The 24882-nt window shown below is 39.5% G+C and overlaps 1 protein-coding gene and 1 long non-coding RNA gene across 7 annotated transcripts; both read left to right on the forward strand.

The window, feature by feature from the left end:
- The first annotated feature begins 242 nt into the window (after positions 1 to 242).
- Positions 243 to 5576, forward strand: LOC143302464 (uncharacterized). The gene is made up of 2 exons (XM_076617213.1): positions 243 to 897; positions 4650 to 5576. The coding sequence occupies exons 1-2, from the start codon at positions 402 to 404 to the stop codon at positions 4667 to 4669; spliced, it is 516 nt and encodes a 171-aa protein (XP_076473328.1). The 5' UTR covers positions 243 to 401; the 3' UTR covers positions 4670 to 5576.
- A 15958-nt stretch (positions 5577 to 21534) lies between these two features.
- LOC117164153 (uncharacterized) lies at positions 21535 to 24104 on the forward strand. 6 transcript variants are annotated; one of them, XR_013061960.1, is made up of 5 exons: positions 22085 to 22312; positions 22903 to 23019; positions 23176 to 23451; positions 23591 to 23684; positions 23787 to 24104. It is a non-coding gene; the product is annotated as an uncharacterized LOC117164153 (long non-coding RNA). The 6 variants fall into 6 exon arrangements; XR_013061957.1 differs by lacking the exon at positions 22085 to 22312 and adding an exon at positions 21535 to 21755 and having other exon boundaries at positions 23176 to 23684; XR_013061958.1 differs by lacking the exon at positions 22085 to 22312 and adding an exon at positions 21535 to 21720 and having other exon boundaries at positions 23176 to 23684.
- Positions 24105 to 24882: the final 778 nt, after the last annotated feature.

Here is a 24882-nt window from a genome sequence, read left to right on the forward strand (position 1 = left end):
CGCTGGAAGGGCAGGTCGCTACCATGAGCAACCTGATGCATACGCTAATGCAACGACCAAATACGGGAATCACCAAATTCCCACATTTTAACCCAGAAGTCGCAGGCGCCGACCCAGCCGCGTGGTGCGCGGCTGTTAGTATGGCCATGGAGGACAACCCCCTGCGAGGTGGCGCGCTATACTCTGCCTTAAGTGACTCTCTACAGGGTTCTGCAGCACATTGGCTGGCGCGAACGACGGGAAACGGAGAAATTACTTGGCCTAAAGTTAAGGAACGATTCCTTACACAGTTCGGTGGCCGAGAGACGACGTCCTCATCGTTAATCAAGGTATCCAGGGAACCGCGGGGAGCGGGCGAATCCACGGGGGCGTTTGCCGGCCGTGTCCGCTCCCTCCTGCAGATGCGGTGGCAACATTCTACGCTAGACGAAATACTTAACGCTGTCACTCTCTACATATTAATTCCACACGACCAACGTCTTAAACGACTGGCCCTCACGAGCGATATCAGAACGGAGGACCAATTCCTGAGCGAAATGCGACCCTTTTGTTACGAAGAAGAGTCGACATCTTCGCCGAGATATGCACCGGCGGAACCCGAAGCTAAGCGACGCAAGTCATCGGGCCACCAGACGAGGTGTCATTACTGTGGTACTCTCGGACACAGAATCAAGGACTGCCGCAAGAGGATGCAGGGCGAACAACAGAGGGATGCACGACGCCAGGAAGGAAACCGACCGGCCGCACCGTCCAAGGCGATCTGCTACAGGTGTCATGCGGAAGGCCATATCGCACCTAACTGCCCGGCACGACGGGACGGTAGACCAGGCCTCAAGGATGAGCGTAAAGTCAACTCCTGCGTGGTGGAGTCCCCAGCCGGTAGTCTAAGTCATCTGGGTGAGTCGTTCCCATTTTACTTCGATTCCGGAGCCGAGTGCTCATTAATTAGAGAATCTGTCGCTCCGAAATTCTCCGGAAGGAGAACGACAGATATAGTAGTTATGCGAGGAATAGGAAACACCTGCGTTAAGAGTACCTCCCAGATCTTATCTACGGTACGCATTAACTGTTTTACATTGGAGATAACCTTCCACGTTCTGGCCGATAGTCACTTACATTATGATATCATGATTGGCCGCGAGATCTTAAGCCAGGGTTTTGATGTAACTATTACACGGAATAGCGTCGATATTTGTAAAACGAAGACTATTAATGCCTGTAGTAAAACCTCCGAGGACGAGATCAATATCAATGCGGTTGACACTGACGTAGTTGGCAACGATAAAAGTCGGTTAATTTCTGTCCTCGAGAAATTCAAAGATTCATTCATTACGGGCTTCCCACGTACTCGCGTAAGCACGGGCCAGTTAGAAATACGGTTAATCGATCCAAATGTTACCGTGCAAAGAAGCCCCTACCGACATAGCGAAGAAGAGCGTAGGATAGTGCGTGAGAGAATAGACGAGTTAATTAGAGCAAAAATCGTGAGGCCGAGCAGCTCGCCGTTCGCGAGCCCTGTCTTACTTGTAAAGAAGAAAGACGGCTCAGATAGACTGTGCGTAGACGATAGACTGTGTCGCGGACCGGTATCCCCTACCCCTCATCGCGGATCAAATCGCGAGATTGCAGAAGGTGAGATACTTCATTAGCCTGGACATGGCCAGCGGATTCCACCAAATTCCCATTCATCCTAATTCGACGGAATATACGGCGTTCGTTACACCCGACGGGCAATACGAATACGTGACTATGCCGTTCGGTTTGAAAAACGCACCATCCGTTTTCCAGAGGGCCATTCTCAACGCCTTAGGCGACCTCGCGTATTCGTTCGTTGTTGTTTACTTGGACGACGTCCTAATTATCGCCGACTCAATAGATCAAGCTCTAGAAAGGTTGAGCACCGTATTAGATACCCTCGTGAAAGCCGGATTCTCCTTTAACTTTTCGAAATGCTCCTTTTTAAAGACATCGGTACTCTACTTGGGATACGTAATCCGTAACGGAGAAGTCCGTCCAAACCCGGGTAAAATACAAGCCTTGAGTTCTTTACCTGCACCTTCGACCGTCACACAACTTAGACAATTCATAGGTTTGGCCTCTTATTTCCGAAGCTTCGTTCCCAAATTTTCACAAGTAATGAAACCCCTGTACGCACTTACCTCGAGTAACAAGAATATACCTTGGACGGATAGGCACGAACAGATAAGACAAAAGGTAATTTCCGTCCTGACTGACGCGCCGGTTCTGATGATATTTGACCCCAATTACCCCATAGAACTACATACGGACGCTAACTCGGAAGGATATGGAGCCATTCTAATGCACAGGGTCGAAGGCAAAAATCGAGTAGTGGAGTATTATAGCAAAAGGACTAGCCCTGCGGAATCTAGGTATCATTCCTACGAATTGGAAACGTTAGCAGTTGTAAACGCCGTCAAACACTTCCGTCATTACTTACACGGACGAGAATTTCTCGTCGTCACCGATTGCAACTCCCTGAAAGCATCCAGTAGTAAGGTACACTTGAACGACAGGGTTTACAGATGGTGGGCTTACCTGCAAACTTTTACCTTCGACATTATGTACCGGGAAGGTAAACGAATGGCCCACGTAGATTTCTTTTCGCGAAATCCCGTAGACTTGGATCGCAGTACGTTTAGCAAAATCGTAGAGAAAGAAATTAACCTAACCGAAATCTCCGACGATTGGCTACTAGCGGAACAACGTCGCGACCCACAAATTGCCGAGATCGTCGATAAATTACAGAACGAAGAGCTCGCGGAAGATGTCGCGAATACGTATGAGTTACGGTCCGGCACCCTTCATCGTAAAATACAGAGAAAAGGTAGAACTCTCTGCCTGCCCATCGTTCCGAGAGGGTTTAGGTGGTCTGTTATTAACCATGTGCACCAGTCCATTATGCACTTAGGTTGGGATAAAACGCTTGAGAAACTGTACGAGTATTACTGGTTCGAAGGAATGGCGAAGTATGTTCGCAAATTCGTAGAGAACTGTCATGCTTGTCGAGTTTCAAAGGCGAGTTCGGGTAGAGTACAAGCCGAATTACACCCCATACCTAAGACCAGTATACCTTGGCATACGGTTCATATGGACATAACGGGCAAACTAAGCGGTAAAAACGATTCGAAGGAATACGTCGTTGTGTTGGTCGACGCCTTCACCAAGTTCGTATATTTGCACCATACCCGTAAGGTAGACTCCATTAACACCATTAAAGAGCTTAAGTCCGCTATATTTTTGTTCGGCAGTCCCTGCCGGATAATAGCGGATCAGGGAAGATGTTTTACGGGCAAAGAATTTCGCGACTTTTGTCAAAGTAAACACATAAAACTCCATTTAATTGCGACCGGAGCTAGTAGGGCCAACGGGCAGGTAGAGCGTATTATGAGTACGCTAAAAATCATGTTCACAACAATAGAAACCACCGGGCGGTCCTGGCAAGACGCGACCGGGGAAATACAACTAGCCTTGAATTGTACCACCAACCGCGTGACTAAGTCAAGCCCGTTGGAACTACTAATCGGTAAAACAGCGAGACCCTACGGCTTATCCCTACCCGACAGTATCGAAGAAAGAGAGGTAAATATCTCCCATGTAAGACAGCAGGCGATAAAGAATATAGAAGCAAGCGCCAAATACGATAAGGATAGGTTCGACGAAAACAAAGCTAAAATAGTTAGGTTCAACCTTGGCGATTTCGTATTACGCAAGAACGAGGAACGGAACCAGACGAAGTTAGATCCGAAATTCAGGGGTCCGTTCGTAATAGCAGAGATTTTGGAAGGAGATAGATATACCCTAAAAACCTTAGACGGCAAACGATCATATAAGGACAGACACGACAGACTGAGAAAGATGCCAGAAGGTTGCGTCCCTGCTGAGTTAGACGTCTGCGGTGATGACGACGGCGGTGATAATAACGATGCAAGTACACTGACCTCAGAGGATCATTAACACTGCGTTGTGGTCATAGTAATACACCGAGTGGTTTTATGTGCTTTTGTTGTAACCCGGTGAGTGGGTTGATGTGCTTTTGTTGTAACCCGTTGAGTGGGTTGATGTGCTTTTGTTGTAACCCGTTGAGTGGGTTGATGTGCTTTTGTTGTAACCCGTTGAGTGGGTTGATGTGTTTCTGTTGTAACCCGTTGAGTGGGTTGATGTGCTTTTGTTGTAACCCGTTGAGTGGGTTCATATGCTTTTTGTTGTAACCCGTTGAGTGGGGTATGTGCTTTTGTTGTAACCCGTTGAGTGGGGTTACGTGCTTTTGTTGTAACCCGTTGAGTGGGGTTACGTGCTTTTGTTGTAACCCGTTGAGTGGGCTTACGTACTTTCTGGGTGTAATGCACCCAACGTGGCAATATGATCCAACAAACTGAGGTTCACCAGTGTACGAAATCGAAAATGATCTGTTGTGTCATTACGGTCTGACTGGCGACTCACAGAACGCACCTGACACTTTGAGTACAAATTATAACATTACAAATTCCTATTCTCTTTTATTTTTCTGTTGTCAAACCTCCGAACGAAACTTTGTTATTGCACTGGACCCTTGACTTACTTAGACATTTAGTTAAATCGTAAACAATGTCGGTTGTAGCGAATCTAATGTAAGAAATACGATATTTTAGTTACACACGAGGACGTGTGATAGTCAGGATGGCCGTGTCGGAGATGAAAAGAACACAGGAGCCTTTGGAATTTTGGATAACCCCGCAACATTGTAACCTAGAGTCTACTATAGCTGTAATCAAACAATTGTAGTTATTCAACCCGATTGTAATTATTCGAGAATTGTGATAATGAGCTTGGGCTCGAGGCGACAGTCAGTCGCCGAACGTAGCCGCGGTCACGGGATGAACGTTTTGCCTAACAAGGTATGGAGTAATTCTATAGCTCTCCTTAAAAGAAATATTCGTGGCGACACGCGACAGTAAACATTCCAACGGTTTCTGTCCCGTGGCTCGCCACACGCAGACCCTATTCTTCGAGTAAGATGATTGCCAGATGTCGATGCGTCTCCGCAGTACATGTTCGGCTAGCCCGAGGGCCCGTAATAAATCTTAAGGTTTAGTTAACTAAAGTCCTTCAAACAGACAAACAGTCTTTGTCCCAGCTACGGGAAGATAGGGGAGACATATTTTTTAACGAACGGCGTCTCCCACTAGCAACTTTCCCTCGAGGGCGGCTAACATCCTTTTCTAACCACCGATATAGAGATTGACCAATTAGCAGCAACGCCAATTTCCCTTACTTTCTGAACGAAGGCTTTTCTCGACGAATCCGATGATCTCGTGTCCTTAGACACACCCCATTATAGTTTTCCTCTGTGGCATCATCGGGACAGGAAAGGCATTCTCGCTCGCGATCTCATCGATCAAGGAGTAACGCCTTCGCGATCAGTGATTATTTTCAGACTTAGACTTTGTGTGAACGGTCTGTCGTCATCCCGTTGGCCGCGGATTCGTTATTGAGCCCGAGAACATCGTCACTAGCGTCGCGAGTGCCGAACCGCCGTGATCAACTGTTAAGACTGTAATAATTCTATCATTGCAATAAACTACGCCTGTGTGTACTGTATCAATGGCTAATCCTCGAGAAGATTCATTTGACGCCCACAACCCCATTTCCAGTGATGATCCGACAAATATAATAGCATGTGGCATGTGTTATTGTTAAATTTTATAATTTATCAATAGCACTGTTTTATTGGTGTGTTTTGAGTAATTTATTTTTATAGAGTGTTCGCTTAATTAATTTGATAGTAATATGTGCATAGTTTGTTATTACCAGTTCTACTGCGTAACATAACCTTATTTCTCTACGCCAGAATTAATACAATTATACTATATTAACTTAGTACAATATAATAATTTTTTATCTTAATCGCGTTTGTCGTTGATACTCAGTTAATCAGTTTTGATTAATTCATAACCTATTCCTATATTATTGGCTATCTTCTGTTTCTTTGTTATGAAGTTGTCGTTACCTTGTGCGTGTAATTTGCAGCCTTTACATAGAATTTAGGAGCTAATCTTATACATTGCTAGTTAAAATCTTTATTGTTTATAGGTTCTACAATTCTAATCCTTCATCGCTGAGTCCTTTACTTGGAACGGTTACATCATGCGCGTTTGGTATCTTCTGGTTCTTCGTTACATGTCTAACACTTATCAAGACTACTTCTACTTATCCTAGAATTGTAAGTATATATATATATATATATATAACACTATATTTTGTAAATATCTGTATAGTAAAATAGTCTGTCCACTATCTTGTTTGCTAAGACCGCTTTGCTAACATCGAATTGTTCTGTTATAATGTCAGAATATTTCCTTGGTTTTCCAGTTTCTTGTCGCTGCCTTGACTGTTTCGATAATATCTGGTTCAGTATTCCGTAAGCATTCACTTAAGTTTGGTAGTAGGGTTCTTGTAACTGCGTCGGTTTTAATGTATATCTTCCGATGTGAGTATCTTCCGAGCTTCTTATTATTATCTATTTCTATTCCAAGATGGTTTACAACATTCTTCCCCTTTTTAGGTTATAATTGGTTACCTCGGTATTTATTACCTTCGATATCTTCATACTCGTGGAGTTCCTGCGTGCACACTTCCTTCAACGATGCATTGCATACAAACCTCGTTAACTTATAAGATACCTTTTCTTGTTTGCTAAGACCATTCCGTTGGTGTTGAATTGTTTCTTATAATGTCACTAATTTTTAACTTTCCACTTTCTCACGTCTTCTTGACCATTCCAGTAGTATCAACTTCAATTCTTCGTACACATTTACTCCAATTTGGTAGTTGGTTTCTCATCACTGCGTTGACCCTTGTATAAACTTCTTCGATGTGAGTAGTAAATTATCGTCGTCACTCTCTTAACCTATCTTAGTTGTTTCTTAACTCTTCCTGCACTTATTAACTGATTTTATTTCTTCTTATTAAGGGCCGCTATGTCAACGCTGAGTTATTTCGTTATAATGTCACTAACTTCTTGATTTTTTCAGTTTTATTTTCCATTAGCGAACTGTAAGTTTGTTGTCGAGCATCAATTATTGATTGTTGTGCTTCGTTTAGTTTAATCGAAATATAATTGTAAATTTTTAATAGTATTATTTTCTTCCATATATATTAAGGCAATTGAGGTTAGTTTATTTATTCGTTTCTGCTGACAGTCGTATACTATGTTCTACGGAGTAGGTCCACAGTTTGTTTCTGCGAAATTCCTGCATGTACGTTTCCTTCTACGATAATTAATTGTGCACTAGGTGCTTTTAACTTTCACTGCTTTTAATTATTTTATTGAATTAACATGTTGTGTATTTAAATGATGGTTAGAATACACACATAATAATTTTCCTTTTTCTTTTACGTTTCTACTATCTGCATGATTCGATAAGTAGTGTCACACTTCCTTTGGTTTAGGCACAATATTGTTATAAACATTTAGTAGTATTATGTTTTGTATCAAGACAATTAAAGTTAATTCCTACATTTGTTTCAGCTGGCTGTCGTAGATTATGTTCTACGGATATGGACACATAACCTGTCTTCGCATATACACTTCCTTCTACGATGAGTAATTGTTCACAAGGTATTCTCCACTTCCACTGTTTTGTAATTATTTTATTGAATTACACATTTTATAATTAATGGTTATAACGCACATGATAATTTTCCTTTTCCTTTTAGGTTTCTGCTATCTGCATGATTCGATAAGTAGTGTCACACTTCCTTTAGTTTAGGCACAATATTGTTATAAACATTTAGTAGTATTATGTTTTGTATCGAAACAATTAAAGTTAATTCCTACATTTGTTTCAGCTGGCTGTCGTAGATTATGTTCTATGGATATAGACACATAACCTGTCTTCGTATATACACTTCCTTCTACGATGAGTAATTGTTCACAAGGTATTCTCCACTTCCACTGTTTTGTAATTATTTTATTGAATTACACATTTTATATTTAAGTAATAGTTAGAGCACGCATAGTAATTTTCCTTTTTCCTTTTAGGTTACCACTATCTGCAGTATTCGACAAGCAGTGTTGTTCCATATACTACCCTACTACGTTGTCTCTTGAAATCGTTCTTGTGGTCTGTTTCGATTGTGTTAGTTGTAACTTCTTCGAGTGTATTGTTCGTGGAATCCCTTTTACTTTAATCTTGACGTTTCGTGTGTTGATTCTGACAATAGTGCCTGGTTTATTGAAGTGTGTTAATATGCCTAGGTGTTTTATATATTTTATATCTAGTTGTATATAAGATATATTTTGTTTATTGTGGTTTTGTATGTCCATATTTGCTGTATATTAAATTGCTTGATATTTCCTGTTTGTTATAAAGGTGTGTATTCCTATCGTTCCATTCCTTTTTCTTTTCCTTTGAATTGTTCATGAAGTTATTACGAGATTTGATTAAATTGTCGAATTGTAGGTTATCCTGATTGAATATAATATTATGTCGTGATTTATTAATTAATTTGTGAGTCACTTTTGGTTAATTGGTTCTTCATAGTTTATCCTTATGAGTCGAATTATGAAATTATAAGTTATGTTGTACTCTTTATATTTACTATTTCGTTAGAGTACCTATTTTAACTTTATTATCTCTTATTTGCCCTCGTATACTAATTCTCTATATATGACTACATTTAATTAAACTTTTATTTAAACAATTTCAATTTTCGTTGTATCGTTCATTCGTTTTGAATATTCAAATTGTCGCTCGCGTTATTTGTATATTGCTGTTTTCCGTTTTTCGGTACGGCACGTGCGTAGCGCGGGACGTGACACCCCATAAAACATTTTGACCAAGCATTAGCAGAAATCGATGTAAGTACAGATAGAGGAATAACCAATCGAGAAAAAGAAGACACTGATACAACAAGCGAAGAAGAGCTCTCCACTGTAATTCCAGAACTAATTCAACAACGAGAAAAGGACACGAGACCTACGATAATTGCGGAACTAAAAATTTCAGAAACCCGAGACTCAATTACGAGAGTAAATGACCATAAAGTAATATTCATAGATGTACATGGCAATTCGATAGATAAAGGAGCCTTAGAAATGAAGGAGACGGGGAAATTGCCTCGTTATGAAGATTTAATGTTGGAAAAGGCAAGATTGAATTACGACTCCGGGAAATACATCGTATCCCTACCGATAAAGGAAAATAGAAATATTCCAATAACACCAGAAAATTTATTAAACTAGCTAAGATCTCTATTAGATGTAGTAAATGAAAAACAGTTAACTTCGTTTAGCATTAGCAAAGGAAACTTGGAGGAAATACCCTGGCGATATACAATTAGAAAATTAAAGGAAATATTTATGGAAAAAACCTTAACTATCACCATTTGCACTGGGGAAGTAATTACCCCGCCTGTGGAAGCGTGGAACAACATAATATGAGAAAAACATGAATCAAGCGTAGCAGGACACAAAGGAATAACAAAAACTTATCAAAGAATACGACAACACTACTATTGGGAAAACATGAAAAAGGAAATTCAAGATTACGTAAGAACATGCAAGGAATGTCAATTGAAGAAACTCACAAGAATAAAAGCAAAGCAACCAATGGTATTTACAGACACACCAGGTAAAGCGTTCGACAAGATTAGTATGGATATTGTAGGTCCATTACCAAAAACTCAAAAGGGAAATGAATATATATTAACTATCCAAGATTTATTAACAAAATACTCAATCGGGATTCCACTAGGAGGAATCTCTTCAGCCGAGATAGCGGACGCTTTTGTAAAGCGATTTATTTGTCGTTTCGGGTCACCGAGAGCTATTCTCACTGATCAAGGAACGAACTTTACATCCTCACTAATGAAGAAAGTAGCAAAGAGATTCCGCATCAAACAATATACCACGACGGCATATCATCCACAAAGTAACGGTTCAATCTCGAGATCGGAAAGATCTCACCACTTACTGATTGAATATCTCAAATTATACATTGAAAATTCCAGAAATTGGGACGAATGGGTGGAATTAGCTATGTTTTCCTATAATACCTCTGTACACGAAGGAACGAAATTCTCCCCGCACGAATTAGTTTTTGGACATCTAGCCAGAGAACCTACTGGTGAAGTAATAATCGAAGAGAACATGGAGCCAACATACGCAGAATATCTCGAAGATCTGTTCGATAAAATTAACACCGTACAACGAATGGCAAGAGAAAATTTGATAAAATCCAAACTAAGATCAAAAGAATATTACGACCGACGAACCAACCCTCAAAATTTTAAAATAGGAGATTCGATATATCTACTAAAAGAACCTAGTAAATGAAAATTCTCCGATCAATATACTGGACCACATAAAGTGCTAGAAATCTTGCAGAACCAAAACGTCAAGATTGAAGTAAAAGGGATTCCGCGAACAGTGCACTTAAACAAGCTAAAACTAGCGCATAATCGAAACATAACATAAGCAATGAATAAAGTGATTTCAGTGGGCAACGAAGTGCAGTAGTGTATGTTGTAGTGCTGTTTGTCAAATAACACAGATAGCGAAAACCTAAAAGGAAAAAGGGAACATTATTATATGTGCTTCAATTATTGTTTGAATATAAAACGTGTTAACTCAATGAATAATTAACTAGTGAAAGTGAAAGTTACCTTGTGAACAAGTAATCAACATACAAGAAAGTGTATGTGCAAATATAGGTTATGGATCCTTGTTTGTGGAACGTAATGTATGACAGCTACCTAAAATAAGTGAATAAATTAGTTTCAATTGTCTCAGTGCAAAATACAAGGTTACTAAATGTTATAACTATATTGTGGTTAAATCAAAAGGAGGTGTGACACTGTTCGTCGAATAATACAGATAGCGGAAACCTAAAAGAAAAAAGGAAAATTATGTCTACTCCAATTATTGTTTGAATATAAAACGTGTTGATTCAATGAATAATTAAAAGGGTGAAAGTGAAAGTTATCTTGTGAACAAGTAATCATTATACAAAAAGGTTTATATGCAAATAGGTTATGGATCCCTGTTTGCGGAACACCATGTACGACAGCCAGCTGAAAATAAATGAACGAATAAACTTCAATTGCCTTAATGCAAAATACAACATTTACTAAATGTTATAACAATACTGTGGAAGCGTGACACTGTTCGTCGAATAACACAGATAGCGGAAACCTAAAAAGGAAAAGAAGATTATTACGAGTGCTCCAATTACTGTTTGAATGTAAAACGTGTTAGTTCAACGAATAACTAAAACAATAAAAGTGCAACTTACCTCGTGAACAATCAATCACTGGTGTTCTTTCATCTCCGACACATATATGTAATCAAATAATTGACACATAACCTCAAATACACAACATTACATCGCTAAAGAATCTAAATTAAAATCACACTGCTAGAAATATATACATGTCGGAGATGAAAGAACACCGGAGCCTTTGGAATTTTGGATAATCACGCAACATTGTAACCTAGAGTCTACTATAGCAGTAATTAAACAATTGTAGTTATTCAATCCGATTGTAATTGTTCGAGATTGGTGATAGTGAGCTCTGGCTCGAGGCGACAGTCTGTCGCCCAACGAAGCCGCGGCCAAGGGATGAACGCTTTGTCTAACAAAGGTATGGAGTAATTCTATAGCTCTCTTTAAAAGAAATATTCGTGGCGACACGCGACAGTGAACATTCCAACGGTTTCTGTCCAGTGGCTCGCCACACGCAGACCCTATTCTTCGAGTAAGATGATTGCCAGATGTCGATGCGTCTCCGCAGTACATGTTCGGCTAGCTCGAGGGCCCGTTATAAATCTTAAGATTTAGCTAACTAAAGTCCTTCAAACAAACAGTCTTTGTCCCAACTACGAGAAGATAGAGGAGACCTATTTTTTCAACGAACGGCGTCTCCCACTAGCAACTTTTCCTCGAGGGCGGCTAGCATCTTTTTCTAACCACCGATATGGAGATTGACCAATTAGCAGCAACGCCAATTTCCCTTACTTTCTGAACGGAGGCTTTTCTCGACGAATCCGATGATCTCGTGTCTTTAGACACACCCCATTATAGTTTTCCTCTGTGGCATCATCGGGACGGAAACTCATTCTCTCTCGCGATCTCATCGACGAAAAGAGTAACACCTCACGACCAGTGAATATTACGCGTCCGACTTAGATTTTGTGAGCACGTTCATCTATTATCCCGTCGACCGCGGATTCGTTATTGAACCTAGGATCATTGTCATTAGTTTCTCGAGTATCTAATTACCACGGTTACTTATCCGATTCTCTGATAATCGTATTTGCACTAGTCGATGTCTTCTCTATTGCATAACCACAACGTGTAATCCAAACGAAGATTCGTTTCACGCCCCTAACCCTAATTCTAATGTAAACCAGACATATACATATATATTTATAACAACTTAAATAATCCGATATTCAAACTTAAATAAATTCCGTGCAACGAAATCGAATATTCATTTTGTCCAACTTTAATCCTCTCCCGTGCACATAGTAGGTTAGCCGCGAACGTGGAATTTATCTATCAGTAGCCTAAACACCAGTTAACGCTACCCATAAGTAATTAATATATTGATAAACTATTTAAAGAAAAATTTTTTTTCTCAAATTCAAATAGTGCTTAGACTATTTCTGGAGGCAGCAACTACCGTATTAATCGGAAATCTTAAGTCAATATTTCATATACAATCATATCATTTCAATTTTTCCCTTCCGATTAAATTCAAATTAAACAGAAAATAAATTGAACAAAATTAAAATTTAAATTTGATTGAATTAAACAAAGCCTACACAATAAGAACGTAACAGTATAACGCGCATCGACTTGTCGACATATCACCAATAGCAGCGGAGATACGTTTAATTGAATACATAAGCTTAAATATGCTAAACAGTAGATTTGACAGGATGCAGAGTTGACATTGAGCAAACCGGTCAATGTGCGCTGTATTTAGCAGCAATTCTGGGGTATAACGCGCATCGAATTATCGACACATCCCCAAAGGAAACGGAGATACGTTCAATTGAATGTTTCCGACAGAATCTCCAAAACGGCAATTTCGCTGGATTTGACAGGACACAGAGTTGATATTGCGCAAACATTTGGCAGCAAATTTGCGGTATAGCTCGCATCGAATTTTCGACATATCAAGAATAGCAGCGTAGATACGAACAATGGAATATTGAATCCTGCATATGCAGTACTGCAAAAACATTGGATTTATCCTCGACCCGAGTTGACATAATGCAAACAGGAGCAGGTGCGTTGTACTTAGCAGCAAATGTAGAGTATAACACGCATCGAATTGTCGACATAGTTCCAATGGAAACGGAGATACGTTCAATTGAATTTTTCCGGCAGAATCACCAAAACGGCAATAACGCTGTATATGACAGGGCTCAAAGTTGACATAGCGCAAACCGGATGATGTGCGTCGCATTTGGCAGCAAATGTGGAGTATAACGGGCATCGAATTGTCGACATACCATCAATAGCAGCGGAGATACGTTTAATTGAACATGGAAGACAGAATCTGCAAAATTTCAATTACACTGGGTTTGACTGGACACAGAGTTGACATTGTGCAAACCGGATGATGTGCACAGTATTTGGCAGCGAATTTGGGGCATAACGCGCATAGAATTGTCGACATATCACCAATAGCAGCGGATATACGTTTAATTGAATAATGCAGCCTGAATATGCAGTACTGCAATAATATTGTGTTTGGCCTCGACCCGAGATGACATAATGAAAGCAGGAGCAGGTGCGCTGTGTTGCACCTTGGCAGCAAATTTGGGCATAACACCCTGTCATGGGCATAACACCCACTCTCTGCCTGGCCCAGGTCACACACCGCGGGCCAGACGGACACCAGATGTCCGCTTTTCCGTACGGCGTACCCTCAATAGCCTTAAGCACCCGTCATAAACCCGAGTAACTTGCCTGCTAAGGTCCTTCAGACCCAACAAGTGTCTTTTTCTAAATCAGTTTCTAAAGACTATTGTTTACTACGGCTTGACACGGGAAAGTTAGTTTTTCTTACGTACGATGCTTCCTACTAGCAACTTTCTATCGAGGGCGGTTAAGACCCTTCCTAGTCCACCAACCTTCGTTTGTCCAATCCGAGGCAATGTATACTGCCCTCACTTCCTGACCTAAAATGGCATGAACAAATCCGATGGTCCCGTGCGCTAGACACACCCATCACTAGCTTTCCTCCGACACAGCATCGTCACTCAACTTCTTCTTCTACATCGTTGGAAAAGTCAACTACTAAGTTTAAAGCTAACGCCTAACATGGCAGTCTAAGCATAACGCGAGAGTCGGTTCTCGGTATTGTCGAACATACATTTCCTCTACTAAATATCTTATAGTGCTACGTCCACTAATACATTAAATCCAATTATAAGAGCCCTGCTCTAACGTACATATCTATCTTATCCTCATGCAATAAGTGATTATCTATTTATCTATGCTCAACAGTGTAATTTAAGTGTTGGAAATATATTATTTATAATTCTGTGAATCACAGTGTTATACAAACTCAATCACCCCTATTATCTCAACGGAAATCAGAGGATCGATCAATTCGTGGTGTCGATTGTTATAATCGTAACGGGAATTTACTCCCGTTGACGTCTCTCCTCGCGACTACGTCTCCCCGCGATTGGTCGAATTAACACACCCATCGAATTGGCGACATATCACCAATAGCAGCGTAGATAGGTTTAATTGAATACTGAACCCTAAATGTGCAAAACTGCAATTACAAAGGATTTGGCGGGGACTAGGGTTGACATTGTAAAAACCGGCTGATGCGCGCTGTATTTGGCAGCAAATGTGGAGTAGAGCGCGCATCAAATTGTCGACATATCTCCAATGGTAACGGAGATACTTTCAATTGAATATTTAAGAGAGAATCTGCAAAATTGCAATTACGCTAGATTTTACAGGGCACAGAGTAGACATAGCGCAAACCGGCTGATGTGCGCTGTATTTAGCATCAAATGTGGACTATAATGCGCATAGAATTGTGGACATATCACCTATAGCAGTGGGGATACGTTCAATTGAATATTGAAACCTGAATATGCAGTACTGCAATTACAGTGAATTGGCGATAGACCAGAGTTGACATAGCACAAGACGGCTGAAGTGCACTGCATTTGGCACCAAATGTGGAGTATAACGCGCATCGAATTGTCGACATATCTCCAGTGGAAATGGAGATACGTTCAATTGAATATTAATAAATAAATCGGCGTAGATCAGCCTATTTGCGCTATATCAAGTCTAGGCACTGTCAAATACAGCGTTATTGCAGTTTTGGAGAATCTGCCTGATATATTCAATTAAACGTATCTCAGTTTCTATTCAATATATCTCGGCAATTCGATGCCTGTTATACTCCACATTTGCTGCCAAATGCAGTTTTGCATATTTAGGCTGCCGTATTCAATTAAACGTATCACCGCTGCTATTGATCGACAATTCGATGCGCATTGCATTCCACATTTCCTGCCAAATAGAGCGGACCTGCTCCCGTTTACATTATGTCAACTCGGGTCGAGGTCAAATCCAATGTTATTCCAGTACTGCATATTCAGGCTTCAATATTTCATTGAACGTATCTCCGTTTCCATTGTTGATATGTCGACAATTCGATGCGCGTTATACTCCATGTTTGCTGTCCAATACAGCATACCTGCTCAAGTTTACATTATATCAACTCGGATCGAGGTCAAATCCAATGTTATTCCAGTACTGCATATTCAGGCTTCAATATTTCATTGAACGTATCTCCGTTTCCATTGTTGATATGTCGACAATTCGATGCGCGTTATACTCCATGTTTGCTGTCCAATATAGCGTACCTGCTCAAGTTTACATTATATCAACTCGGGTCGAGGTCAAATCCAATGTTATTCCAGTACTGCATATTCAGGCTTGAATATTCAATTGAATGTAGCTCCTCTGCTATTGGTGATATGCCCACAATTCGATGCGCATTATACTCCACATTTGCTGCTAAATACAGCGCACATCAGCCGGTTTCCGCTATGTCTACTCTGTACCCTGTCAAATCTAGCGAAATTTGCAGTTTAGCATATTTAGGATTAAGTATTCAATTAAACATATTTCCGCTGCTATTGGTGATATGTCGACATTTAAATGCGCGTTATGTTCCACATTTGCTGCCAAATGCAGAGCACATCAGCCGGTTTTTGCTATGTGTTGAAGTTGTCACCACTTCTAAGAAAACTCTACATCAGGCTTCTTTTAGTTATCTCTAGCACTGGAGCCATCGACAGAGTGTAGACAAAAGACTGCGACGAACACAGGCTATAAACAGTAGACTGGCGACGTTGGCTTCAGTGTCTTTCAGTTATTGGGTAACACAGCTAGCGTGCGGATCTGGACCAGCTCAAATTGTATTCTTACTTATAATTACACTTCTATTTAAATATATTTTCTGCCTTACAATTTATCCACGTGTTTTCTCTGTTTACACATCGAATAGTCTCAACAGGTTATGGGCCCAGAGCTGTAAATTGCAAGGCAGCAACGTGAAGTGAATAAATTGTTAAAGTGTTGTGCTTAGTAAAGTAAGGGATAGTGCTAAAATGGAATCAGCAAGTGCGAAGATCGAGATGTTACGTGGCGAAGAAAGTTGGCTCCAGTGGCATTTTGTTAAAAGTTCCTTTTGGAGGAAGATGACGACCTGATCAACGTGTGTGAAAGGAATCTGTGTCCAGGTAACAGCGCAGCGAAAGAAATCGCTCATGAAAGATTTTTGAAAGCAGATCGGTTAGCCAGAAAATTAATTGTGACCTCAGTAGGAAGGAAACCGTTGGATCTTCTTTTATGTTGCACAACAGCACATGAAATGTGGAAAAAGTTGAATACAGTATATGATATGAAGTCGGATGAGAATTTAAATATGGTCCAGAAGCAGTTCTTCGTTTTTAAATGGGAAGAATTTGAAAATGTCTCTTACAACCTATCAAAGTTGGAACTGATAGCGGCGAAGATGAAATCCCTTGAAAGTGAAATTGGCGAGAAAATGCTGATAACACGCATTTTACTGGTGTTACCAAACAAATTTGACCATTTTCACAGTGCGTGGGATTCCGTGGAAGAAGGAAAGAAGACCTTAGACAGGCTTAGTACCAGGCTGATGACGGAAGAAATCAGATGGAAGAAAAACGACCAGGAAACATCGGTGGCGCTGGTAACAAAGGGTAACAATTATAAAAGGGAACAACAGAAGCAGTCAAGCAAACATGAATACGAGAAACAAGGAACAAGCTGCTTCAACTGTGGAAAAGTTGGCCATCTAAAGAAGGATTGCTTTAGAGCTTTATATGCAAAAGGAAAGGCCACACCAATAAAAATTGCTTTAAAAATAATAAAAGAAGCGACAGTAGATATAACCAGGAACCTAGAAATCAAAATCGAGATCACAGCGGAATTGATCTATTAGGAAGCACCACAGCGATACAAGCAGCAAACCCTGATGTATGGATAATCGACTCAGGAACTACGGATCACATGACAGGACGACGGGAATCAGCGTCTTGGAAGAATTCGATAACACGGCGAAGATAGAGATCGGCGTTCATGGATGGGTGCGGCAAAGGAAAAATCAAAGTAGAGACTTTTGTGGACAGCAAATGGGTAACATGTACAATGAATGATGTTCTGTATGTACCAGGTATGAAAAGAAATCTATTTTCCATTAGATCTGTCGCAAGAAGGGGCATAGATTTCTGTGTTTTAAAGGAAGGCCCAATTGTATGTTTTTACAAAACCAGAAAATGATAGCAAGAGTTTCTGTTATCGGAAATTTGTATAAAGTAGATATGCGAGTTATCATACCGTCAGTTTGTAATTTTAGCAATAGAACGGAATCAAACGCGGACACATTGCAGTTATGGCACGAACGGCTATGTCATCAAAACATCAGACAAGTTAAAGAGTTCTTAAAGAATTCAAATATGAAAGTTGTGGAGAATAGTAACTTTTTCTGTGAAGGTTATCCCGTACGGGAAACATCATAGATCGAGTTTTCACGAGAAAATCAATCGGGCGACTAAACCTCGCGAAATTATTTATGCGGATGTATGTGGACCTATGGAAGTCGAGTCATTAGGCAAGAAACTGTATTTTCTTACATTTAAATATGATTTTTCAAAATTCACAAAGATTTACTTCTTACGACATAAGTCCGAAGTAATCGAAAAATTAAAAACTTTTTGCCTAGAAGTTGAGAATCAATTCAACGATAAGAAATTCATAGTGATGGAGGTGTGACGGATGAAAAGAGAGAGAGAGAGTGCGTTTCGTCCCGGGACTACCGGTGGACTCGTCAGTAAGGCTATGCCCGGTAGTCCCTGCCTTAGACGTAGAGGGAGTCTCGCTAGGTGCAGTATTTATATCAATTGTTCGTATATTCGACCGCTAGCGAGTTAGACAGACAGACTCGTTGTCGTCGTAGCCCTCTAGTGTTGGCGGTTGGTACCCGCGGCTCGACTTGTCGGCGTCCTATTGATACCGATCCGCCACACAGCCTCCCCCTAGCGCTATAGCGTGACCCCAAAGCTATATAGCGCGATACTAATTAGAGGGAATGGCTCGTCGTCGATGATGGAAGGCTGATCGTCGTGGGGACGAGATGGTTGTCTCTCTTTCTCTGACGTGCTGCTGGAGGTGATGCCCATGAACTATTGCAATGGCTACATCACTTCCTGGCTTGGTCGTCGTCTCGTATCCGGTCACCTGCTTGGCGTGTTCGTCGTCGGTGGTTGGCTCCTTTCCTGACTCCTTCTCCAAAGGTGCGTGTTCGTTGTCGGTGGTCAACAATGTGACGGAAGAAAAGAGAGAGAGAGTGCGTTTCGTCCCGGGACTACCGGTGGACTCGTCAGTAAGGCTATGCCCGGTAGTCCCTGCCTTAGACGTAGAGGGTGTCTCGCTAGGTGCGGTATTTATATCAATCGTTCGTATATTCGACCGCTAGCGAGTTAGACAGACAGACTCGTTGTCGTCGTAGCCCTCTAGTGTTGGCGGTTGGTACCCGCGGCTCGACTTGTCGGCGTCCTATTGATACCGATCCGCCACAGAGGGAAAGAATTCAAAAATAAAGAAGTTAAAGAATTTTTAAGAAGCCAGGGAATTAGGCACACAATTAACGTCCTGACACTCCTGAACAGAATGGTGTCGCAAAAAGGGAAAATAGAACAGTAGTAGAGGCAGGTCGGTCGATGTCAAAATCAAATCTACCGCTGTTTTTATGGGCCGAAGCCATGAATACAGCAGTACATGTTATAAATAAGACCAGGCCGACAAGACAAGACAAGAAAACACCGTATGAACTGTGGTACGAGAAACCGCCAAATTTAGAAAAGTTTAGGGTTTTCGGTACTGAGTCCTTTGCATACAAACCTGCAGAGAAGAGAACAAAACTTGACAAAAAGGCTAATAAAGGATATTTGGTAGGCTATTTAGATGACGGACGAGGGTATCGAGTATACGTGCCGACAGTAAGAAATGTAATATTGAGCCGTGACGTAATATTTAAGCCCGAACTAGAAAATGCGAAATTTGTTAATTTAAGTTTACCGACAATTGTCGAGCGCGAAGATATGTGTGCGCAGAGCGATAGAGCATGTACGTATGAAAGTGCAGAGAGTGAACATGGAAAACAACCTCATGGAACTAGCGACAATGTGAGACAATTGAGAGATAGAGGTAAGATCAAACGAACCGATTTCTATGGTAGTCCAGTAACGTACGTAGCGGGAAAATCACCGGTGGATTTTAACGAAGCGATGAGATCCAAAAAGAAAGAGTTATGGGAAGCGGCTATGAATGATGAAATGAAATCGCATCATGAAAATAAGACGTGGATTCTTGTAGAAAAACCAAAAGATCAGAAGGTACTTAGTAATAGGTGGGTTTTAACGGTAAAGCTAAATTCGGACAACTTTGCGCGACATAAAAGGAATCGCAGACATGGGACTCTTATATACAAAAGCAGGCAGTCTCGAAACCTTTAACGATGCTGACTATACAGGCGACAAAGAAACAAGAAAGTCAACATCAGGCGTTGTATGTAAGTAAGCGACAACAATGTATAGCTCTATCTACGACCGAAGCTGAGTATGTCAGTGCAGCCTCAGGAGCGAAAGAAATTATGTGGCTAAAGAAAATATTTCTTGAATGCAAAATAGAGATCTTTAAGTATATGCTATGTGTAGACAATACTAGTGCCGTGAAATTAATTAAGAATCCAGAATTCCATCAAAGAAGTAAGCATATTGACGTAAGATATCATTTCTTGCGAGATTTATTCAATAGAGGCGAAATTGATGTAACGTATGTAACAAGCGAAGAGCAACTGGCAGATATATGTACAAAGGCGTTGCCAAAACCAAGATTTGAATATTTAAGACAAAAGTTAGGTTTGAAAAATAAAAAAGATATTAAGAGGTAATTGTTTGTAGACATGTAGAATTTTTAGAGAGGGCGTTGAAGTGATCACCACTTATAAGAGAACTCTACATCTGGTCTTTTTAGTTTTCTCAAGCACTGAAGCCATCAACAGCGCGTAGACAAAAGACTGCGACGAAGTCAGACCATAAACAGTAGACAGGCGACGTTGGCTTCGGGGTTTTTCAGTTATTGGGTACCATCTGGACCAGCTCAAATTGTATTCTTACTTATAATTACACTTCTATTTAAATATATTTTCTGCCTTACCATTTATCCACGTGTTTTATCCGTTTACACATCGAATAACCTCAACATGTTTCAACTCATAAATTTGTTTATAATTTTGTAATGATCACAGTTTCTCTAGTATTTTTGTAGATTGAGTTTATTATTCTATCTAATGTATATCGATTCAGTAATGAATTGAAAAGACACCTTCCAACGAGTACAAAACCAGGCATTATGTACACTTAAGTCCTAAAAGGAACGTAAGCGTGAAATATCACCGTTCACCTCCTGTATATTTCCTGTAAAATCGGTTACTTGTACGCATATAAGTAGCTGTGTTATATATTTTCTAGTTGTATGTACCAGAGAGAACGGAATTTGTATGTGTATGTATGCGTGTATGTGCGTGACAAATTTTTTCATGATCCCGATAAAATTTTTTTTTCTCTCATAAAGGATCAAGACAGAGAAGAAAAGTACACTTTTAACCAATTAGTGTCCATAAAACAATCTTGAAGAAAAAACTAAGATTTTTGAGGACCAAAATCCATCTAAGGAGGTAGGTGACATCAATCACATCTCAACCTACATCAGAGATAAGACATCGACCGAGCTTCGGACTCCTTTGGACACATCACCACCTTATCATCATTGCCTACACAGAAGCTATGACACACCTTAGTCCACATCATAGATAAGGCACCGACCCCCGACCTTCGGACACTTTTCCACATCATAACCTACACCGAGCCCCTCAACATCCTCAAACCAAAACGTATATAAGCTGAGCCTTCACCCAGCTCAGGGAGTTCTTGTTCTAGTTGCTGTTCTTGTACAACACCCCTTTTTTGGTTCAGCGTTATTCTATTCTTTCTTTTCTCTTACAACCCAAGTATCAATTTTACGTGACAGAAGTGCGTGGCAACTTATCCTTGCTGAAGTTGCATCTGCGATGTATCTGGTAACTTTCTTGCTGATGCCAGTGAAACGTTCAAGGCGCGTGGCAATTTAGTGTTTGCCGAGTCTTCTTATGCGTTATTTCTTGTTTCTTTCAATAAAATATTATTTTTTCTTGTCATAATAATAAGTTTAACATGTTATTTCATGGTTTGTTTCTCATGGCTGATTTCTATTAATTTCTAATATTCCTGTTACCATATAATAATGTGTTATATTGTATTAATTATTATTTATTCTTTCCTCGTTACAATCTTCCATTTGTATTATCATCTATTAAATATTTACTTCTTCATCGAAAACATAATTTATTTTGTAATGCATAAAAGTTACTATATGCACGTGTTGATTATCCAAAATGGCCGCCTGTGAATGTCCCTAGTATATAGTGACTTTTATTAACGTCGAATCTATTATTTATTTGTTAATTATTTGTAACTTTATTTTAGTAGTTGACGTATAATTGAAGTGAAAATAATATTGTTTTGCATTTATTTAATATGTGTAATTATTGCATGTATTCCGATGCGCACGTGTAGAGCTATCCTATGTTCATGACAATCCAAGATGGCCGGTCGTGAATGTCTCCAATAAAAGTATAGTGACGCGTCCTTAATTTGTTTAATACTGAAATAATTATTCGTCCGTCGCTTATTTTCCTCTATCTTAGCGCAGTTAGAATTTTTTAATATGACAATAGCATTGTTTGTGTACTCATTATAATGTGAATATATACTATGTGTTATTTTAATATAATAGCATATGGATTGTGTTATTGTTAAATTTTATAATTTATCAATAGCACTGTTTTATTATTGTGTTTTGAGTAGTTTATTTCTATAAAGTGTTCGCTTAATTAATTTAATACTAATATGTGCATAGTGTATTATTACTAATTTTACTGCATAACATAATCTTATTTCTCTACGCCTCTCAGACTTAATACAATTATACTATAACTTAGTACAATATAATAATTTCTTATCTTAATCGCGTTTATCGTTGATACTCGGTTAATCGGTCTTGATTAATTTCTAACCTATTCCTATTTTATTGGCTGTTTCTACTTCTTTCTTATTAGTTTGTTGTTACTTTATACTTGTGATTTTGCCGTTATTTCATATCTGTATGGTATAATTTTGGAGCTAATCTATATATTATTAATTAAAATCTTTATTGTTTATAGGTTCTACAATTCTAATCCTTCAACGCTGAGTCCTTTAATTGGAACAGTTACATGGTGGGTGTTTGGTTCTTCGCTACATTTCGAACACTTATTATGACTATTACTTATCCTAGAATTGTAAGTATATATATAGATATATATAAAAGATATATATAAAATTTTGTAAATATCTACATAGTAAAATAGTCTGTCCACTATCTTGTTTACTAAGACCGCTTCGTTAGCGTTGGATTATTTTGTTATAGTGTCACAATTTTTTCCTTGATTTTTCAGTTTCCTGTTGCCGTCGTGACTGTTGTGATAGTATCTGATTCAATATTCCGTAAGTATTCATTTAAATTTGGTAGTAGGCTTCTTACAACTGCGTCGGCTGTAATGTATACCTTCCGATGTGAGTAACGAGCTTCTTACTATTATCAATTTTTACTTCAACGTGGTTTACAGCATTCTTCCTCTTTTTAGGTTATGAATAGGTACCTCGGTATTTATTACCTTCGGTATCTTCATACCTGTGAGTAGAATGCTCTTAAAATTTTCCAATGGTCAACCGTAAGTCCTGTTATCTTGTAAATGTTGTTGACGGGCATCAATTATTGTCCGTTATCCTTGTTTCTTTTAATTCAACTTTAATGTTGTTATAAATATTTAATATTAGTGCAATTGAGATTAACTTATCCATTTGTTTCAGCTGACCGTCGTATGTTTTACAAAATGAATCCGTAGCCTATCCTTGTGGAGTTCACTTCCTCCATGTACACTTTCTTCTACGATGATTGCACTAGGTACCTTTCACTTTCACTGCTTTTAATTATTTTATTCAATTAACACATTTTATATTTAAATAATGGTTAGAACGCACATAATAATTTTCCATTTTCTTTTAGGTTTCCACTATCTGCAGTATTCAACAAGCAGTGTTATTCCATATAACACCTATTATGTTGCCTCATGAAATCATTCTGGTGGTCTGTTTCGATTATGTGTTAGTTTTAACTTGTTCAAGTGTACTGTTCGTGGAATCTCTTTCACTTCAATCTTGACGTTTCGTGTGTGGATTCTGACAATAGTGCCTGGTTTGTCGAAGTGTGAGAATATGCCTAGGTGTTTTATATATTTTATATCCCGTTGTATATAAGATATATTTTGTTTATTGTGGTTTTGTATGTCCATATGTGCTATAGATTAGATTGTTCGATATTTCATATTTGTTATAAAAGTGTGTATTCCTATCGTTCCATTCCTTTTTCCTTTTCTTTTGGATTATTCGTGATGTTATTGCGAGATTTGATTAAATTGTCGAATTGTAGGTTATCCTGATTGAATATCGTATTATGCCGTGATTTATTAATTAATTTGCGAGTCACTTTTGGTTAATTGGTTCTTCTTAGTTTATCCTTAACCGAATTGTGAAATTATAGACTATTCTTGGTTGTATCAGTCGCTTCGCGGCTTGCTCGGTTTATTAGTTGGTACAGGGTATGTTGTATTCACTATATTTACTATTTCATTAAAGTATGTATTTCTATTATTTCGTTTTTATTTTTCTTACTATTACGTCGCATACGATCGTTCTTTATTTTGATCGGTTAGGGATGTACGTATATATATATATGTCGGAGATGAAAGAACATCGGAGCCTTCCCTTTGGAACTTCGGAAAAATCCTTTAACACCGTAATCTAGAGTCTATCATAGGCGTAATTAAACAATTGTCATTCGATCTGATTGTATTGTTCGAGATTTGTGATAATGAGCTTGGGCTCGAGGCGACAGCCAGTCGCCAAACGTAGCCGCGGTCACGGGATGAACGCTTTGTCTGACAGAGGCATGGAGTAATTCTATAGCTCTCCTTAAAAAGGAAATAGCTGTAACACTCGACAGTAAACATTCCAACGGTCTCTGTCCAGTGGCTCGCCACACGCAGACCCTATTCTTCGAGTAAGATGATTGCCAGATGTCGATGCGTCTCCGCAGTACATGT

The sequence above is a fragment of the Bombus vancouverensis genome, chromosome 3 (genome assembly GCF_051014615.1).
Source record: "Bombus vancouverensis nearcticus chromosome 3, iyBomVanc1_principal, whole genome shotgun sequence".
NCBI lineage: Eukaryota > Metazoa > Arthropoda > Insecta > Hymenoptera > Apidae > Bombus > Bombus vancouverensis.

Coding starts and splice junctions, on each gene's coding strand:
- LOC143302464 (XM_076617213.1), top strand. CDS start 402: ATGCGGTGGCAACATTCTACGCTAGACGAAATACTTAACGCTGTCACT. Junction 898..4,649: donor CGGTAGTCTAAGTCATCTGG/GTGAGTCGTTCC, acceptor ACGATATTTTAG/TTACACACGAGGACGTGTGA.